Here is a 19,467-nt window from a genome sequence, read left to right as displayed (position 1 = left end):
TTCTGGCAGACTAACAAATTCAACTGAACAACAACTCTTCCCCTGTATTCTCTCTGCTAATAGGGGATGGAGATGGTGGATGGCATGTTAACAAGGGGCATGCATTTTGGTCATTTTGCTAACAGGGGGGGTGGCATCCTCCGTCCCATCTCCTACGAGGTGTTGGCATGCCTCAGCAACAAAAGTCCATGGCCCAATTTTCAAAGTGCCAATGTGAGGGACAAAATGTAACACGGTTTGATAAGGTAGAGGCACACCCAGTATTAAACAGTATACATATTTCTGCCCAAGATCAGCTGACTAGGGATCTGACGAACATACAAAGGTCAAGTTTTTAAATATTAACAGAAAGAGGTAGTTCTCATTGCTTGAAAATGTCTTGAGTAGCCTGAGCAGCTGCCACTATTTACTCTGCTGCTCTCTGTTCCATTGATAGAAAATAGATGAGGTGCTAATGGATGCATGCCACCAGTAGTTCTCCATTCTGTGTAAGACACGAGCTTTGCTTCAGAGGCCCCTTTGTCCTGAGCTTCTCTGTATTGATTTCCTGGCATATGCTTGGTTTTCTTGAACGGTACAATTTGTAGGATTCAGAATGTGGGGACAGCTTAGCCGCTGCATATAGACAGAGTCTACAAAAGGAAAAAAAGTGTGGCTTCACTTTGCCAAAATAATTTCATGTTCTACTTTCTCAACTGGATGGTCTTTAAACCAGCTTCCCCAGGAGATTTGCTTTTTAGGATACCAGACGCTTGGATGACGACATGAGGGAAATACTGTTCAAACATGTAAGAGGAGCTCTATTCAAACCACACTTCATTTAAGCCGAGGCAGTGTGAAGTCATTGTGCAATGGTAGAATTTTTCCTTCTCACTTAGTCACAGGGCTTTCAAGTGGATATCAGACTGTGCATAATGTTTTGGAATATTTTTGCATGCATGTGAATACAAGTTAGCCTGAGATTTCAGTGCATTTATTCACATTTAAGTGGTCCATACCTGCTTCATTCCGAAAAGAGTTCAGTCTCTGGCTACGTTTGCAGGCAGCCAATTATGTGGCCGGTGTAAAAGGCAGGTTATATCCTGTGAACTCATCCAGTAGAGCTCATACACACTAATTTGATGCTGTTACATTAATTCTGTGGATCTGCATTCTGGCATAAACAAATTACAGTAGGAAAAACGTGTCTCAGTCAGTGGGCCCTAGGCTTCTGTCACATTTGTAGTTAGAAATCGACAAACAGTATACTGCAGTCAATGCTCTTATTGCTGCAACAGTTTCACCAGACACATTAGGGGAATTAATTAATACTGATCTTTTCTGCCGAACAGTACAAACTGCAGCAATGCGGCTCCATCTGAGGAACACGATCTTTTAAGAAACTTGTTTGTGTTTGAAATAGTGCTCCAACCGTTTGACAGTTAGTTGATTGACAATTAAAATAATTTCGTTTAGCAAAAAGATAACATATTTACTTGTTACAACTTCTTGGATGCTAGGATTTGACTACCTGTGACATAATGTATTTTATATAGAGAATCTACTGTTCAATGCATGAACTAAAGACTATGACCCGTGGTCATGGCAGAGGTACTGTGTGTTCAAAACAAGCTTGTTCATACGATGTGTCTGAAGGCAAATGTATTTGTTGCAATTGGAATGGACTCAATGACAAGAGAGAGAGGCTAGATGCAATGATTGGTCAAATTTGTTGATGCGCACACTTTCAGACAATCTTTCCTCGAAGGGATTCATAGTTAAGATACCGTATTTTCCTCACTATAAGTTGCACCTAAAAACCTTCAAATTTCTCAAAAGCCGACAGTGCGCTTTATAATCCGGTGCGCCTTATATATGGACCAATATTGTGCCACAACAGGTCTCGCAACTACGGTGAGCAGCCGCTGACTCTATTTTCCCCCGTAGAAGAAGTAATGTGCGGTGCATGTTGAGATATATGACTGCGCGAAGCGTGCCGTTTCATTTCCATTTGTGTGTTTGTGTAAAGAGCCTAAAATGGCTCCTATTAAGAGACACGCTTGCGACGCAGAGTTTAAACTCAAGGCGATTAGTCACGCAGTAGAACACAGGAATAGAGCAGCAGCCAGAGAGTTTAACATGAACCAATCAATGGTGCGGAAGCGGAGGAAGCAACAACCATCTGACTGTTTTGTTGACATTCCCTTTAGCGCAGCTCTATCTAATGGATGCATAACGTAACCCCAGCCTCGACTGTAGCGTCTATTCTATGTGCCTTATAATGCGGTGCGCCTTATATATGAAAAAAGTTTCAAAATAAGCCATTCATTGAAGGTGGGCCTTATAATGTGGTGCGCCTTATAATGTGGTGCGCCTTATAGTGCGGAAAATACGGTAATTAAAACTGGTGGCAATAACATAAACCTACAGGATTGTTACATTATCTCGGTGTCTTGAGTTTCTATGTTACAGTAAGTGTTGAGGACATTGCTGAAAAGAAAATTTGAAAATGACAACTTTTATTCCTGATAGATATCATACACACAAACCTTATGAGACGATGTAACCTGAGAAGAAGTGATCATCAAAAATACATAAATAGTAAAACTGATTGACTTTTCAACATGTTGTTGTAAAATGTGTTGTGTAGAGCCATTCGTTTCCGACACAGAAGCAACTCAAGGTGCTTTACATAACTAAATTTTAAAAACAAACAGTAACCCAAAGTGCTTTATACGGAAGCAGGAATTGTTCGCCAAAACCCTACTCTAGCTCATAAGTATGAGATAAAAAACACAAGTCTTAATGGTGTGTCAGTTAACTTGAGGCAATATGGTTTAACGCAACCAAGAAAAGGCCACAACATTAGAAGAACTCTCTTTAATTTGATATTTAATTGTTTCAGCAGTGCAGAAATGTACAGAACTGTACAACTTAGAACCGAAACAGTGTGAAGATAGGGTCGTTTGAGGACCACTTTACAGTTGGCAGTCCAGCCGTTTGTAGGCGAGTCTGAGTCATTTTGTGTTTGGCTTTAAACTTCAATTTCCACCCAGATACCTTACTTATTTTTTGCTATGCAGCTGACAAAAGTGACCCTTTATCCGTAGCAGATTTACTCATTCAACAGTATGTAAGCCACCCGACGCTCATGCTGACAACTAACACTAAATGTTCGTCATGCTGACATTGTCCAGGCTGAGCGTGGTGGCAGACAGGGTTGAGGAAAATGACTCTTTCCCTTTTTACTGCAATGTCACCTTGGCTGTCACACCGACTTCAATTCGCTTGGAGCCAGAGTGAGTCCTCGGGAGTGACGGTGGATATTGCTAATCCGTCAGAATGATTTGGTGACAGGCGAAAGTGCTAATCCTCCCACTGTTATTCAGTGCCAGTGAGGACTGCCTAATCCCTCGCTGAGGGTCTGATATAAAATAAGAGATGACGCTAACTAAACGGCTCTCTAGGGAAAGGGACAGGAGCGAGTTCACGCTTCCAGCACACACCGATATTAACACCGTCAATATTTACTGCTGCTCTGTGTATTTTGTAGTAAGTAACTTTTGATTCTGAGCCAAAACTGTGTGTGTGATGATTGACAGCAGAGCAAAAAAGAAATTTTGTTCCCCAGGCAAATAGAAATCATGATTCTTGGGGAAACAAGGGATTCAAAAACCCTTCAGGAGACATTTCTTAAACCTGTTGTGGGGTTGATTTTCTTTGTTTTTTCAGTGAAAGAAACTGAGTCAGTTTACAAATATGACATCAAGTATGAGTAAGCATTCAAATATCATTAATATGGGATGACTAGATTTTTCTCTCCAAAAAGGTTTGTGTTAGTTATTTAAAACTGAAAGAAGCCGTGCATGCAAGTGATGCTGCTGCAGCTTATCTCTCTCACTCCTCTCCTAAATACGAACTGATATGAAGCCAGTGAGAACATTTTGCCGCTTTGGCACAAAACGTCAACACGAGTTCAAACATCTGTCTTAAAAATTAGCCGCTCCAGACATCCACCCAGCATTCAGGCTTTCATCAGATTTTTGTTGTTAATAATTGGTAACAGGCAAAATTACTTCCTAGCAATGTGGGGCTGAATACAGAGGAAACATCAGGCCCCATGCTGACATTTTGTAAGTGGAGGAGACTTTCCAGGGAATATCAGAAGTAAGAAGAAAAACATAGTGAATGAGAGCACGTTATGATTGTGAATCCCTTGGCATCTAATGGGAAATGACTGACTTTTAAAGCTAGTGTTAATTATAGAGCTGCCGGGAGCATCTTGCTTCAGTTTCCTATACCAAATGTTTAGCTTAAATAGGAAATAATGGAAATGCGGTGTGCAGTGACCCAGAGGTAGTATGCAGAAAATAGAGGTATGATGTCCTCAAGCGATGCAAATGAACTGGAAAATTCTATTCAAACAGTATGAGTTAATCACCTAATTATTAGCTCGTGATGAAACTACTGTATTGTTAACTGTGGGCCTCTCATTCACAGAGATGAATCATCCTTTCTGACTGAAAGAGAGGCCTGAAGCTGGGAGGGAATGAGTTCGAGAGATCTGACAAAAAAAAGATCTAAAAATATCTTGCGGTTATACAGCGTGCACACAGAAATGGACAAAATCAAAGGAATAGTGTGATATTGTATTCACGTGTCAGTCTGTCAGTGTTGTAACGCCTGACACATGAAATCATTATCAGGAAAAAACATGCTTTTTATATAAAATCCATTCTAGTGAACCTTTATTATTATTATTATGTTTAAATGGTAATTAAATCAGCATGTATGATTTTGTTTTTGTCATAGATAATACTTTTATGGCAATTTACCTCAATTATTTGCTTTTTAGAAGCGAAAATGTATATTTATTTAGTTATATTCTTTACTAGTATTTTATAAGATATTATTAGGTGTATATGATATATTCATATAACATTTATTTATATTATACAGGTATACAGTAACAAATGTATCTATATTGATATATTCTATTTTATGTAGGCCTACTTAATTTTGTATTAAGTATAAGATTATATTTATAATAATATGTGATATTAAATATTTCTACATACACATGATTATGGGTATTGCATCTAATTTAATTTATCTTTCCATTTTTTCTACTTATTCCTTACCCTCCTCTACTTACTGTTTCTGCATATAGGCCTACTGTAGCTTTGTACATTTATCTATAGCTCTTTATCAGTAGTGATGTTTCATCTATATATAAATACCCCATTTTTATCTGTTACTGATTTAACTAAAAGTGGTGTACTCGAAATACTGAAAAAAGTTATTGCCTCCATAAAGTTCTCAGTGATTGTCCTCAACTTGTTAAATATCAAATGTTTCAGGACGGCCCTCGGTGTCTGATACCTAAATGCCCCATGTTGATGCTAAAGAGCAGTGGTTCTACCCCAAGCTCCCTCCAGATGTCTGTGCTTCTAACCCTATCTCTAAGGCTGAGCCGTGCCACCTTAAGATGGAAACTCATTTTGGCCGCTTGTATCTGAGATCTCATTCTTTTGGTCACTACCCAAATTTCATGACCATAGGTGAGGGTTGGGACGTAGATCGAGAGCATTGCCTTCTGGCTCACCAGTTCAATGCCTGCATGTCACACCGAACCACCTGTCCATCTCACACTCCATTTTACCTATTCTCTGTGAACAAAACGCTGCGATACTTGAACTCTGCACTTGAGGTAGTACCTCACTCCCAACCTGGAGAGAGAAATACACAGTTTTCCAGCAGAGAACCATGGACTTGCAGGTTCTGCCTCTCATCCACACTCAACTGCAAACCACCCCAGTGTGTGCTCGTGGTTTAATGAAGCCAACAAAACCACATCATCTGCAAAGAACAGAGATGCATTTCAAAGGTTCCCAAACCCGACACATTTCTCTCCCTGGTTCAGAGTTTCTACTGACTGCCAGGGCAACATCTCAGTAACGGAACAGGAATTACCGAACAAAAAAAGGAAAATATCATAGTTTATACTAAAACGTATGTGACATAAGTTACAAAAGCTTTTCCTTGGTGAAAGTCCTGTGTTTGTTTGAGACATCCAACCCACCCCAAACTCCAGACTTCATGGACTTTGACGCTATTGATCCCCTCGGACTGCTAAGTGCCACTGACCAAGCTTCCATATTTGACGGGTTGAGGGTGAGAACAGGTTGGCTTTAGAGGTGGTGGTAGGATTTTTTCTTTGGATAGAGCTGGGCTTGCTGTTTCCCCCTTTTCCTAGCCTTTTTCTAACTATCCCCTGGGTCCAGCTTCACTTTGAAGGGACAGATATAAGACTGTTTCCCAAAAAGCATAAGCATATTTCACACCCCCCCCCCCCCCCCCCCTCAAAAAAAACAACTATTCCTTCAATTACTGTTCATTCATGTAGTATCGCAAGGATGGGTAAAAATGTTTCGATATGAATCTGTCCTATAAAAGTAGATTAAAAAAAAAAAGTCATTGCATCATCTCTCTCCCAATAACTGAATCCAGCTTTTTATATTTAATCTAACTTCCAGTCCTTATGAACAAAACACAGACACACAATGTGGGAAGTCATTTAGGCTGCTCCTTAAATGCCTCATTTGTGAGGTTCCTGGCTGTTTTCAAATGAGAGTCCTTTCCATTGTTCTCATTTCCCCTGAAATCTGGAGAAGCGGGTTGAATCTTAAAATCAAGGAGGGACTTTAATCAATACTCGGGATCGATGTAGTCACCATATAATTGCAACAGGCCCCAACGAGGACAGTACAAATGCCTCCCTTGAGTTTTGTGGCGAACAAAATGTTGACAACAAGAGGCCGCCTCACATCTCCGGGCTCCCCTTTTATTTTTTAGCGGTAAACAAACTGTAAGTTACAGTTGACCTTTCAAAGTGGCAACGCCTCTTTGCCATTGGGGTTTGACATCTTCTGAAATCGAAAGAGACAGAGTTTTGAATGTAGTCATGGGAGTTACTTTACCTAGTGAAAAAGAAAAGCATGTTACATTGTGTGTTGATTTTCTCTGGTAAAACCTTGTATGAGGGTTATTTTGGTGTTTTTAATATGGTTGTTATAGGATTTTACACAAGCTTAACCAGAGATAATCCTAACCACCCCAGCTGCAGTGAGCCTTGGATGGGTCTGCTTCAACTTCCAACTAAACAGCAATGCCGTTTTGAAATACATTACATAGAATTTGTTTGCAGAAGATAACATTATTAGAACGGGTGCAGGAAAAATATGTGCTGTAATAAGCTAAAACAAATCTGATTTTGGTGAATGAGGAAGAAGCCTATGAATCAATGGTGATACACATATACCATGAAAAATGGATGAGTTCTACCTCCCGAGACTAAAATTAGACAGGAACCTAATATGGCGAGTGTCCTTCAAGTAACACTGTGATTTATAAGCAACAACAAGAGACACAGGGTGAGAAAAATCTGCTATTCCACTTGCCAAGATAGGTAGAGAAACATAATTCCGGTCGACACGGCATGCAAAAATGTGATTATTCCCTTTGGAGGAAACCTAAGAAGCCATTTAAATGAAGCAAAGGCGTCTTTTCGAGCAATCATTTCACAATGATTACTGTGTGACTGTCCTTCAGTGCCAACGGTGCTGAGGAAGAATCTAAAATAGCATAAAGATTGTTTGTAGTATGAATATTGCTATACAATTTTCTCTACCATTAGCTGTATTTGGGTGCATGTTAATGTTTGGAGAAATACATTTTAAGAGGAATCATTTGCAAAAGCAGCTAATAGATGAGCTACTTAACTTGCTCATTAATAATGACGGAAGACCTTAATGGACTTTTTTGGTCCTGTAGCTTCTTGAGGAAGCATCCATAGCAGAAGCCAATAATTAATGGCTTACTAACATTAAAAAGTGCAGGCTTAATGGCGTATTCATTTCTCAATCAACGCTCTTTCTATTCTTTGCTGTCAATTAGTAACTCAAATCTACCTTGGCTGACATAGATGTCCGTTACATAACTTATTTTTAATGGTTTTATTGAGACATGCAAGATAATTCAAACTTGGTGCATGTTCTGTTCTCTAAAAGCATTGCATAACCAATGTTTTTAAAACCGTGTTTCGCTGTTGAAGCCTAACAAGGTATGTTACTTTTCTGCATTAAAATGTCTCAAAATCACTAGACCTTTGTTATATATTTTCTTGTATTATGTATTACCCCAGATGCTCCCACTAATATTCAAACCCAGAAGTTATAGTTGCATTTGGTTGCCTGTCAATGGCTTCATATCCCTTTTGCACATGCGTCATATTTGCCAGAAACTGTCATAAATTGACTTTTAATCCAACTTTAGCCACTTTTTGTACAATGCACTGTATAGATTTTGGTTGTTTTTAATTGTATATTTTAACCAGATGAAGGATTTCAGTCATCGGATGTTTGGATCTCAAGAAAAAGCAAGTAGAAAAATGCTGATTTTTAACATAAAACTGCTTTAGTCTCTGTTTTTACTGTTTGTTTTGGAGAGAAGGAGTTCTCTGCTGAAAATTCGGCAATGGCGGTTAAGAGAATGACTCCTAAGATTCCACACCACTTCACAACGTCATCAAACTGTGTCTGTTGTTAGTGTTTTGATTGAGAGACCCCCCCAGTGGCACAATATTACATATTGTACATTATTCATGACCAGTGTGAGTATAACCTGACAAGAAATGAATGTTGGTTTTAGCTCTGTTTTTTCCCAGGTCGGGAAATATCAGGCTCTTTAGCTGCAAGAGGCTTTGTTCATCAGCTTGTTGCTAACATCTTACATTCAGTCCTGGGCAGTAAAGTGTGCAGTACAGACCTTTTTTGCAAGAAAACAGCTGCCTGCTGCATCTTTAAGCCACACTGATGAGAGCGGTGGAACTGAATCAAAACAGTAATGAACAAAGGGGCACTAAAGTGCTCTGCAGAGGTTCTGCGGAGTCGGCAATAATTCTCTTTTGGTTTGTCGCTACGAGTGACATCTTCTACATTATACATGCATGAACACTTGATCCATTCTTAATCTGACGACATCTGATTGATGATGAAATGTCATAAGGTCTGAGCTAGTAAGATTGCCGTCACAACCTTTATGTAAAAGTGACTTGGGCGCTTGCTCAGACATGAGCCCGACATTTAAAAACTGCCAAGAATATCTGAAAGGAGCTGCAGTTTGAATTTAAAAGTGACACGCCAGAAGAAATGGCACATGCTGCTGTGACATAATTCAGCTGGTGAAGTAACGTTATGTCCACAGCATGAAGGCCCTGTTAGAGTGTCTGTGCTGCTTGTTTAATTCTAGAGGCTGGAGTTTAACAGCAACCCCCTCAATGTCTGTCTGTCAGTATGACCAAACACTGACATCGTAATAACGGCACTTTTTAAAATCTAGAGACTGCAGGGTAAAGCAACATCCCTGGTGAGCCTGCAGCACAGCAGACATACAACGAGCCACATGGTGGTAGACAGGATACAGTGTCAATGGCCAGTGGTGCAGAAAGGAGCTGCTTAATTGGCAGAGTTTGAATGCACAAGCACTAATTAGCCACGAAAAGAACACGGTTCAACTTCCAATTCCCAACGGCATCCTGAAAACTCCGCTGACATTTTGCACTCTGCCGGGTGGTCAGTGGATGCGCGGAGTGCCACAATTCCCAGAATAGAAAATGTATTTGGCTTGTTAGCATTTGTTGTGAATACACAGTGAATTGGCATTAAACCGGGCACACTGACAGTACAAAGTATTAGGAATTATGGTGCCTTGGCAAAATCTCAACCGTCTCAAATCTTAAAAGTCCCATTGCTCCTCAGCTTCTCTTTCTCTGTGTAATGGTATGTACATAAAAAGGGCAATCAACATGAGTTGTCTTTGAATATGTACATATCCTTCATGTTTTCATAAGTAGTTGTAATACATCAAGGTCCAGCTTTAAATCAGGATCAAATTATATGGAAAACACTACCAGTGGGTCGTAAACACAATTTTCACGCGCATTTGCTTGTGCAACAATGCGTAGACGCAAAAAAGGATGATCACTTTGACGATGTGTCCTTCCCGTTCAATTATAATGCGGAGTATGTCACGTTACATGCTCGCTATGCGGCAATAATCGCCTACATGTGAACTCTCTCATGTGAAATAATTCCATTATTCATACCAGTATTACATCTGGAAATGAGCAAAGCAGAGCAGGGCCGTGGTTAATATTTCAAGGGAAAACAGCAGGATGAGTGAATACGGCTCCAGTGATCCAAAGTGACAAATGCATATTTTTGTTTTTCCAATCGAGCAAATAAGTGTAAAATGTGCGTTAAACTTCTTTGCAGAGGTATTGAATAAGATTTATGTTAAGGAAAAAAACAATGGCTTCTTACCAGGGAGCTGGGTGCAAAATAATTGCATCCCAGTGAATTCAAAGCCTCATGTTTGCAAGGCTGTGCGAAGAGCAGAGAGGATTTATAGTCGAGATTAGTATGCATGGCCGCCGCAAAAGCCACCGGTGCTTTTAATGCTGTATACCTCCAACCAGGGGTAGCTGTGCTAATAGCATTAGCTAGAAGTAGCGGTACTCCAGCTGGTACTTCTGACAAAGATTCATCCCAGCATTGATTTGATGGAAACCTGAGGGCAAAAAGAAAAGTGCCTGTCACACATTCTGTCAATAAAAGTCATTATTAATTCATAAGTTAATTCTGTGGCAATCAGTGCTGTAATTTGGAGTAGTTTTAAAAATGTATCGGTACGGTCCAGTTAAGTCCCTCTCAGTGTAAAATGCATTTGCCTGGCTCCTGTCAAAAGGCCGCAGATTTTGAAAGTGGTATGATAATGAACAGGGCTTTAATGGTGCTCGTCTTGACGGGTTAAAATCAACATGGGAACCAAGCTTTGCTGGAGTATTACGGAGATCTCCTGAAAGAGCTGGAATCACTCAGCCTTACTCGGTTAAATTCACATTAGAAACCACAGTCAACTCAAGCAAACAAGGGTTTTATCTAATCTCGTAAGCGTGGCTTTCCTCTTTTCTTCGTGTATATCTGCTTTATCTCATACGCAGCTCTCTTTATTCTTCTCTCTCACTCTCACAGTGACTCATGCAACACCCTACAGCTCCTTTTTCGGCTGTCAGATTTCCTGCAGTTTTACTGACTCTAATCCAATTCAGAAACAAATCCCAAAACGCTCAAATCCATAAGCTGCCCTTCTCAACGACCCCTCTCACCATTACCATTTATCCAGAATTCTGTTGGATCTTGTATGTTTTCCATCTTGCCCATGACACGGTTGGCTCCAAGTGTTTCTAAAAATATGACTGGGCTGAGTGAGGTGAAGAAAGGGCCACTACAGTACTTTTGTGCCACAGATAGGTCGGCCTGGCTCAGACTATCAGAGAAGGCAGTCCTCACAAAAGAAAGTGGTTGATTGTTCAAGTGGCTTGCACAAAAAAAATGGCTGTATAAGTCGATTTTGCAAGCAGCTTATTAGCTTAGTTAGCTGTTAGGTTTGACAGCTCCCTGGAAGTGAAGCCATCTTGATCACCGCCTGGTGGCTGGCTGTCGAAGAGCCCTGCCCCCTCCATGTTAGCGGATGGGACATGGGCCAAATTAAAATTTGCCCACAGACTGTTTCTGTCATTTTAGGTAGTTCTTATCACCTTGATTGGCTTCACGTTTGTACAGTGGGAGGAAGCGAAGGCGCTTCATCCATCTTCATAGTCTTTCTTTCTTTATATTTTATTTTTTGAACATATACAGTGTATGGATCAAACAAACACAGGATTGTCTCATATTAAAACTCAACACTGACTCTTTATAAGGTAACCAATGTAACTACGTCACAGACTCATGTCCATGACAAACATACCCATTTTTATCCAAACCATGATATTTTCTTAGCCCTTACCAAGTAGTTTTGCTGCCTTAACTGTACCAAGTAGCTCAGTTTTACAAAGTTAACCACATGCTTAAAACTGCCACAGTGCAACTGTTTCACAACATAATATACTGTAGATGTAATTTTGGGAGTCATTGGCAAACGATGTAGTTCCTCATTCAGGTTTGAGCATGTGTAAGAAATATAGCTGCATAGGCCATTAATACTCCCATTAATAACTATGATTATATTATATCACCTTATGAATTTTATATTGCGAAGAAGGTTTTTTTACTCGTCCAACATGACATGTTTTATTGTGGCTCTGATTTGGTCACCACCCACTCCTGAAGGAAATATGTGTCTTGTTAGTACTGTTGGGATATAAAAACCAAGACAATGAGCTGAAAGACGCTAAAATGCTCCTTGGGAACTCATATTCTTCATTACTTAAATAAAAATATCAGTGCAGCTCTAAAAGGCCATTTTAAATATGTTTAAATGTGCGAATGGATGGTTTAATAAGAGCAAATCAATGAGATAACAGAATACAATTTCCTTTCCTTCAAATGTTACTTGTAATTGTTGTCGTTGTTTGATTTGGGACCAGATTTCCCATGAAGCCAGAAACTTCCCATTCTTATTCCTTACCATGTTGGAATTGATTTTATTTCAATCTGCCTTACACTCTTCTACCATCTGCCATTGCCAGAAAGTCTAAAAAGCTTTAGCTCTATTTAGCTAGCAAAACAAGAGAGTCCTCGTTAAAACAAGGCACTAAATCTCCGGCTAACTCTGAACAGGTGCCGCACAGTACACAAGCAAATCCTATCAGCTGCAGAAGCCACCATTATTTTTCAGCAAGGACCTCACATATTTGGTTTAATCCCACCAATGTTTGAGGAAGTGGTTCAATTTCCATTGTCAAACTGCTTTTCTGGATGTTCGTTTCTACGCAATTTTGTATTCTTTCAAACCACTGCCATATGCTATACATAACGCATCACATACTATTAAACAGTTGAGATCAAAATTAAACACAATACTTGATTTATTCTGATATACTTGTACTTTTTATTGCTCGGAATTTGATAGAATATCCGCTGTGGCTATACCACTGCTGTACTAGCATGTTTTTTTAAATAACCAAGGCACTTCAACAAGAACCTTTATTTTGTGAAAAAACAGTAACCATTGTGTCAGAAGATAAGATTTAAATAATGTTTTCTTCGGGCTATAGGATTAAAAAATGAACAGGACGTGTAGAGGCCCTTGCTTTGAATGACTTCAGCACATCTGCACCCACAGGACATCACTAGTTTCTCACACTGCTCTGGTTTGAACTTGGTCCGTTCTTCTTGCAGTCTCTTCCACAGTCCGGTAACTGTAGTGGGTTTCGCCATGGATTTTCCTTGTTTCAATATTCTTAGCTTCAAAGAACTGCTTAACCCATTTTGTAGTGTGACAGAGGGCATCGTTTTGCCTGAAAATTGCGAACTGATTGTGTTGTGATTGTAGTGAAGGTATTGCATGTTGCCGAAGGAGGTTCACATAAACATTTGCACTCGCTGTGCCATGTAGTTGTACAAGAGGCCCAACTCCTGCAGCAGAAGACATCCTCCAAAAAGTTAAATTTGGAGGAATAAGTGTCAGAGTCCAGATCTAAACCCCATAGAGAAACTCTGGAAAATCCTTGGCAACAAAGTAATGTCTAAGAAACCCATTACAGTTAGTGAACCGTGAAAGAGACTGAAGAAGAACGGACCAAGATCAAACCAGAGCAGTGTGAGAAACTAGTGATGTCCTGTGGGCGCAGATGTGCTGAAGTCATTCAAAGTAAGAGCCTCTACACTTCCTATTTATTTTTTAATCTTATAGCCAAAAATAACTATAAGTATTCATAATAACTATAAGTATTCATAATTTGTTCTCTTATTTTGATCTCTAGTGCATATATCAAATCACGTCAACCATCATCTGTCCATTCAGTCATTAAATTGTGGGCGAAACATGACCTAAAGGCAAATAACTGAAAACCTGAGAAGAAAAAGCAGTTGGAGGACAGTGGGTATGGGCTGAGACATTAGAGAAACTGCTGTTCTTCAGCCAAATCAAAAGCTACATCTTTCAAGGTTATGCACTTGTGCAAGTACTGGATAAGTATTTTAATTCGAGGACATGATTTGCAGTCTTAGGGGAAATCATCTTTATTTTATCAGTGTCAGTGTGTTAGGAGGATTACAGCTTTAACATCCCGACAGGTGCCTGTGAAATCAAATACATGTACAGTTAAGAAATGAGTTGAGCTTCATTATTTTTTGGGTTTAGGTTTTTATCAGGTGCTTAAATAACTTAAAACTTACTGTGATGTTTTTATGCGCGCACCAACTCTCTGAGCAGAGTCGCGTGAGTCTGCGTGCTGCCTGGCTGGCATACAGCTCTCCGACAGATCACCAGACCAGTTCCCCACTGCAGCATCAGACAACTGGACTGTAATTATTAAACAGAGAGGAACAGAGGCTGACGGGGAGAGGCAGACAGATAAATACACAAAGACAGAGGCAGGCTTGTGGACGGATAATAAGGTAGACTGACAGAGATAGTTACCAGAGCACCAGATGGATGGGCAACCAGACAGGTCGACAAATAGCAAGGCATCCAGAATGACAGATTGGAAACACCTTAAACAAGGCTCTGCTGCTATACCAATGAAACCGAATTTCCAGGAATGTATTCAATTTGTGTGTTCTCTCAATGCAAGGAGCAAAGGAATATGAAAAAAAATGTCAACCTCCTTACCCTGTGTCTTCCTTTTTTTTTCATTAATGTGATTGGCAGACTACATAGAGCGGATGGGAGTCAGGGTTTGTAGTTGCTGTGGCAACGGCCTGCTCTTTGTTAAAGGCTACATTCCTGGCATCTGATGTTCCTGCGCTGCGATCGATAAAAAACCCAGCCTGCAGGGACTGATGAACGGACTGGGGCTTTTGCCAGGCCAGGCAGGACCGGAGAGAGAAAAGGAGTTAGGTGGAAGATGTGTGAGCAGGAGGATGGAGAGATAAAACAGCGATAGGAAGAAAAAGGAGAGATATGGAGATGCGAGCAGTGCAGCTGCTGAGCCGGGCGGAGGGGTGAGTGCTGTGGGAAAAAGAAAGAGTGAGCGTGCTCTCCGGTACCTTCTGCCTCATCTCCTCTATTTTCTGAATGTCACTCACTTCACTATCAAAGTAAGGAATGTGTCTGTCTGTGTGCTCATCATCTGCTTACCTGGGCTGTTCTTTTTCTGTTTTTTTTTTTTTTTTTGCTCTGCAGTGAGCAGTCAAAAGCTTTTTAAAGGCACCTTTCATATTTCTAGTATTTTTCTTCGCCTTTATGATGTGCACTCCAATTTCCAGTGCTCACAGATGTGTCTACCATTTTCTCACACCTAATTGGCAAAGATATAGCCATGAGCAGAATGCAGATACTACCAGTAATGAGGCAATTATGGTCAGCCTGACTGTCTACACAGCCATCTGTCAGTTCAACAACCTGTGGCTGCTGGAAGGTGTTCTTCTGTTAAGGTCTGTGTCTCTCCGAACTATAAGGAGGCATGGTTCTAAGATGTTTTACAGTTGATCCAGGCTATTCATCCTTCCCCTCATTACCCCGCCGTTATCCTCTCTTCCCGTAAAACCCCTGTGTACGGTAGCTGGGAATTGGAGCAATGTTTCACTGAGTAAATCAACGAAATGCAAAAAGAAGAAAACTCACAAATGAAATCAATCAAACAAAACAAGTAAAAATACAATCCTAAATATTCCATTGCAAACTTCACAGATTCATTCCCCCTGTATTGTAAAATATCACCCAAACTATGTCTTTTCTTCATTTTATTTATTGGTTTTCACATGCAAAGTGCAGTTATCCTCTCGTGTAGAGCAGAAAGTGCTGCTATACCAATATGCATTTTTTTTCATCATGAGCTGAGACTGTGTGTGCTGTAAAGACAAGCACAGTGACTGCAGTAATGTTAGTCTGCCACACTGTATAAAATGAGATTAAGCCTGCGAGTGATGTGCAAGCAATAAAATGGCTTCATCATAAAATAAAGCTTCGCTAATTGCTTTGGAAAAGCCGGTCTTTTCAGGAAAAAAAAGTAATACAGCAAAATTCGACAAATATGAAATAAAATGATCAGTAATGTACAGTAAACAGAAATTAAAAGGGCATTAAAGCAACGAAACAAATAGAAACTGTTGCCGGGATTATGTAAATGTATGCATCTGTTATATTGTGCTCATTGCTTGCTTTCTTATTGATTATATATGCATACTCTACTTGAAAATAATGTGCATTTAAACATAAGATTTAAGCGATGAATATAGAAACTCAATGTATACAATGTAAAATGAAACAATGAACCAGTGTGCTGATTACTTATTAACAAGTCATATACTGTATATCTGTAACTGTTCATCCTACTGGAGCTGTATTTTAGCCCGAACCATTGCCACATAGTCCATTCACCACCATTCACCCCACCCCCTCAAACACACACACACACTGATGCAAAATACACAGTCACACATTAGCAGCATCACCAAATCCACATGGGCATTTAGCCTCACTGCACTCTAACGAGGGTCATTTCTCGCTATCGGGCTGAAACATCTTCCATCCTCATGAAACATCCCCAGTTAGCCTGCAACCTTTTGTGCTAACACAGTGATGAAGGTTCACATTTTTCTGCAGCTGATATTTCTTTTGGAGTGTCTTGCCCTGCTGTGAGTCTAATTCCATTATATCCACCATGCCAGGAAAAGGGACAGTTCATTAAGGGAGAAAATACTTGGCGGTATAAAGAGGTATAAAGTGTAAAAGGTTGAAGATGTAAAAAGGGGTTGGGGGAGGGAGAAAAGAGGTGATGACAGTGTGAGTTGAGTGCAGAGTATTTTAACACACCTCTTGTTCGTGTATTGTGTCTTGCAGGGCTTGTTCGTGATGGTGCTCTGTATGGACAAGAAGCTGTGCCATGACAGAGGGCAACGTGGGTAAAAGAGACATGCTACACCCAGCCCTGAACCACTGCCACCTCTTCCTGGGTGGGGCCTTGCTGCTTCTCCTGGCCAGCTCGGTTCTGAGCTGCCCCGCCCGATGTGAGTGCTCTGCCCAAAGCAAATCGGTTAGTTGCCACCGCAAGCGCCTGCCCACTATCCCCGAAGGCATCCCTATTGAGACGCGTGTCCTGGACCTCAGTAAGAACAAGCTACGTATCATCACACCGGACAACTTCTCCTCATTCCAGCAGCTGGAGGACCTGGATCTCAGCGACAACCTCATCAGTGTGGTCGAGCCAGGCTCATTCCGTTGTCAGCTTGCTCTCCGCTCGCTCAACTTTCGCAGTAACTTGCTCCAGCTGGTTCCTGCTGGCGTGCTGTCAGGCTTGACCAACCTCACCCGCATTGACCTTAGCCACAACCGATTGGTGGTTCTCCTGGATCATGCCTTCCAAGATTTGCGCCGGTTGACATCCCTAGAGGTGGGTGACAACGAACTTGTTTTCATCTCTCAGCGGGCCTTTACGGGATTACTTGGACTCCAGAGTCTGACTCTGGAACGTTCCAATCTGACCGTGGTCCCTACTGATGCTCTGGCACATCTGCATAGCCTGGTGGAACTGCGCATGCGCTACTTGAGCATAAGTTTCCTAAAGCCCTTCTCCTTTAAGAGGTTATCACGTCTACGCCAACTAAAGATTGATTACTGGCCCTGGCTGGACACACTGCCTCCCCTCTCACTGCATGGCCTCAACCTTACAACATTGTTCATAACCAACACTAACCTGTCTGCCTTCCCCGGCGCAGCACTGCGCGACCTCCCCTACCTCACACATCTCAACTTGTCTTACTGCCGCATCCAGCACATCAATCAGGGAGAGCTGGGCCAACTCCCACATCTGCTGGAGCTTCACATCCAAGGGGCTCAGCTGATTTCTATTGAGCCCTTTGCGTTTGTGGGCCTCAAATCTTTGCAACTACTGGATGTGTCAGAGAACCGCCTGGACTCTCTGGAGAGTGGAGTGTTTGCCTCACCAGACAGCCTCCAGAGGCTCTGTCTGGGTGGAAACCCATTAGTGTGTGACTGCAGATTGCTTTGGCTGCTCAATACCCATAAGCCTTCCTCTCTGCAGATTCTGGATGTGCAGCCAGAGTGTAGTGCCCCTGAGCACCTCCTGGGGAAACCTCTCCGTGACCTCAAGGAGCCTCTGGTCTCCCGATATATGACCTGCACCAAACCACGGATTGGACCCAACACGACCCAGCTGCTGATGGCTGATGAGGGTCAGCCGGCCCGCCTGAGCTGCATGGCAGAGGGAGCACCTCGGCCCTCGGTGGTATGGATTACACCTCACAGACGCTACATCACATCCAAGAGCAGTGGCAGGGTGGAAGTCCAACCAGATGGTACCCTAGAGATCAAGGCAGCTGAGCTGCATGACAGCGGGGTGTACTTGTGTATTGCCAGTAACCCTGCTGGCAATGCTAGCCTGTCAGCCTCTTTAGCTGTGAAGAGCCTGGGCATTGACAGATCTCACTTTAATAACAGAAGCTCAAACTATCCAACAGACTCTAACAGCACATGGGGGAATGGGACAGTACTGTACAATATGACAGTCCCTATAGACATTAAGACTATCATTATATCTACAGCAATGGGCTGCCTGTCCTTCCTAGGTGTGGTCATCTTCTGCTTCCTGCTTCTGTTCGCCTGGAGCCGGGGGAAAGGACGCCATAAGAGCAACTTTGATATTGAGTATGTCCCTCGCAAATCCAATGGGGCAGCAGCAGATGTGACAGAAACAAGTGGCCCACGACGGGTCAACATGAAAATGATTTGAAAACAATGCAGACTGACACCTACGATTACTATAAAGTGCACACATATCAGTTGAAAAAAATGTTTTTTATGACACAGTGGATTTGTGACAAACGAAAGTGACGTACTAATATAGTGGGTGTCAATATGACGGTGATCCAGTGATAAAGTGGGCATGTGAATATAAAAGTGATATATGAAACCGTGGACGTGTTTATATGAAATAATGTTCTCATACACAAATCATTGAATATAATACTATAACCAACATATCAATATGGGAGTGATATAGTGCTGCACTAGGCATGTGTTTCAGTGGTGATGTGATGAGTAATGATGTTGTCGACTCACCGTGACATCAAGGTGAAGGAGGGAGTGACGGGGGACATCTTCGCGTGGCGTTAAGAGCTATCATCGCTGCAACATGTCAGGACTAAATCGTTGAATACCCATCTTAGCTGCAGTATGAAAGGTGTGTGCTGCGTTCATGTGTGCGCGCGTGCGTGTATGTGTGTGTGCATCAGTGTGCGCATGTTGCATATGTGTGTTTCTTTGTGCATGTGCACGCATTGCCTTTCTTGTGAGATGGAACAACTAAAACGAATGATAGGGTCCAAAGCATTTTTCAATGCCTTTGTTGTTGTTCGGTCATTGTAACAACAGTATTGTCACTGTTGAGTAAAACAGAGGATTATCTATGTTTGTATGCAAAATCACAATTATTATTGTCAAGAAATGCTGCATAAATTTTGA

The 19,467-nt window shown here is 41.3% G+C and overlaps 1 protein-coding gene across 1 annotated transcript in view; it reads left to right on the top strand.

Moving 5' to 3' along the window:
- lingo2b (leucine rich repeat and Ig domain containing 2b) overlaps nt 1–18,736 on the top strand; it is a gene marked incomplete at its 3' end in the record, with an annotated part of 38,073 nt that extends 19,337 nt beyond the window's left edge. Inside the window, exon 2 of the mRNA XM_083924750.1 lies at nt 16,828–18,736. Within this exon, the coding sequence (XP_083780876.1) occupies nt 16,871–18,736 (1,866 nt within the window). The 5' untranslated portion in view covers nt 16,828–16,870. The remainder of the gene's footprint in view (nt 1–16,827) is intronic.
- Nucleotides 18,737–19,467: the final 731 nt, after the last annotated feature.

This window comes from Echiichthys vipera (assembly GCF_963691815.1).
Source record: "Echiichthys vipera genome assembly, chromosome: 12".
Taxonomy (NCBI): Eukaryota; Metazoa; Chordata; class Actinopteri; order Perciformes; family Trachinidae; genus Echiichthys; species Echiichthys vipera.
The sequence above is the reverse complement of the archived record's forward strand: the minus strand, read 5'-3'. Positions and strand labels throughout refer to the sequence as shown.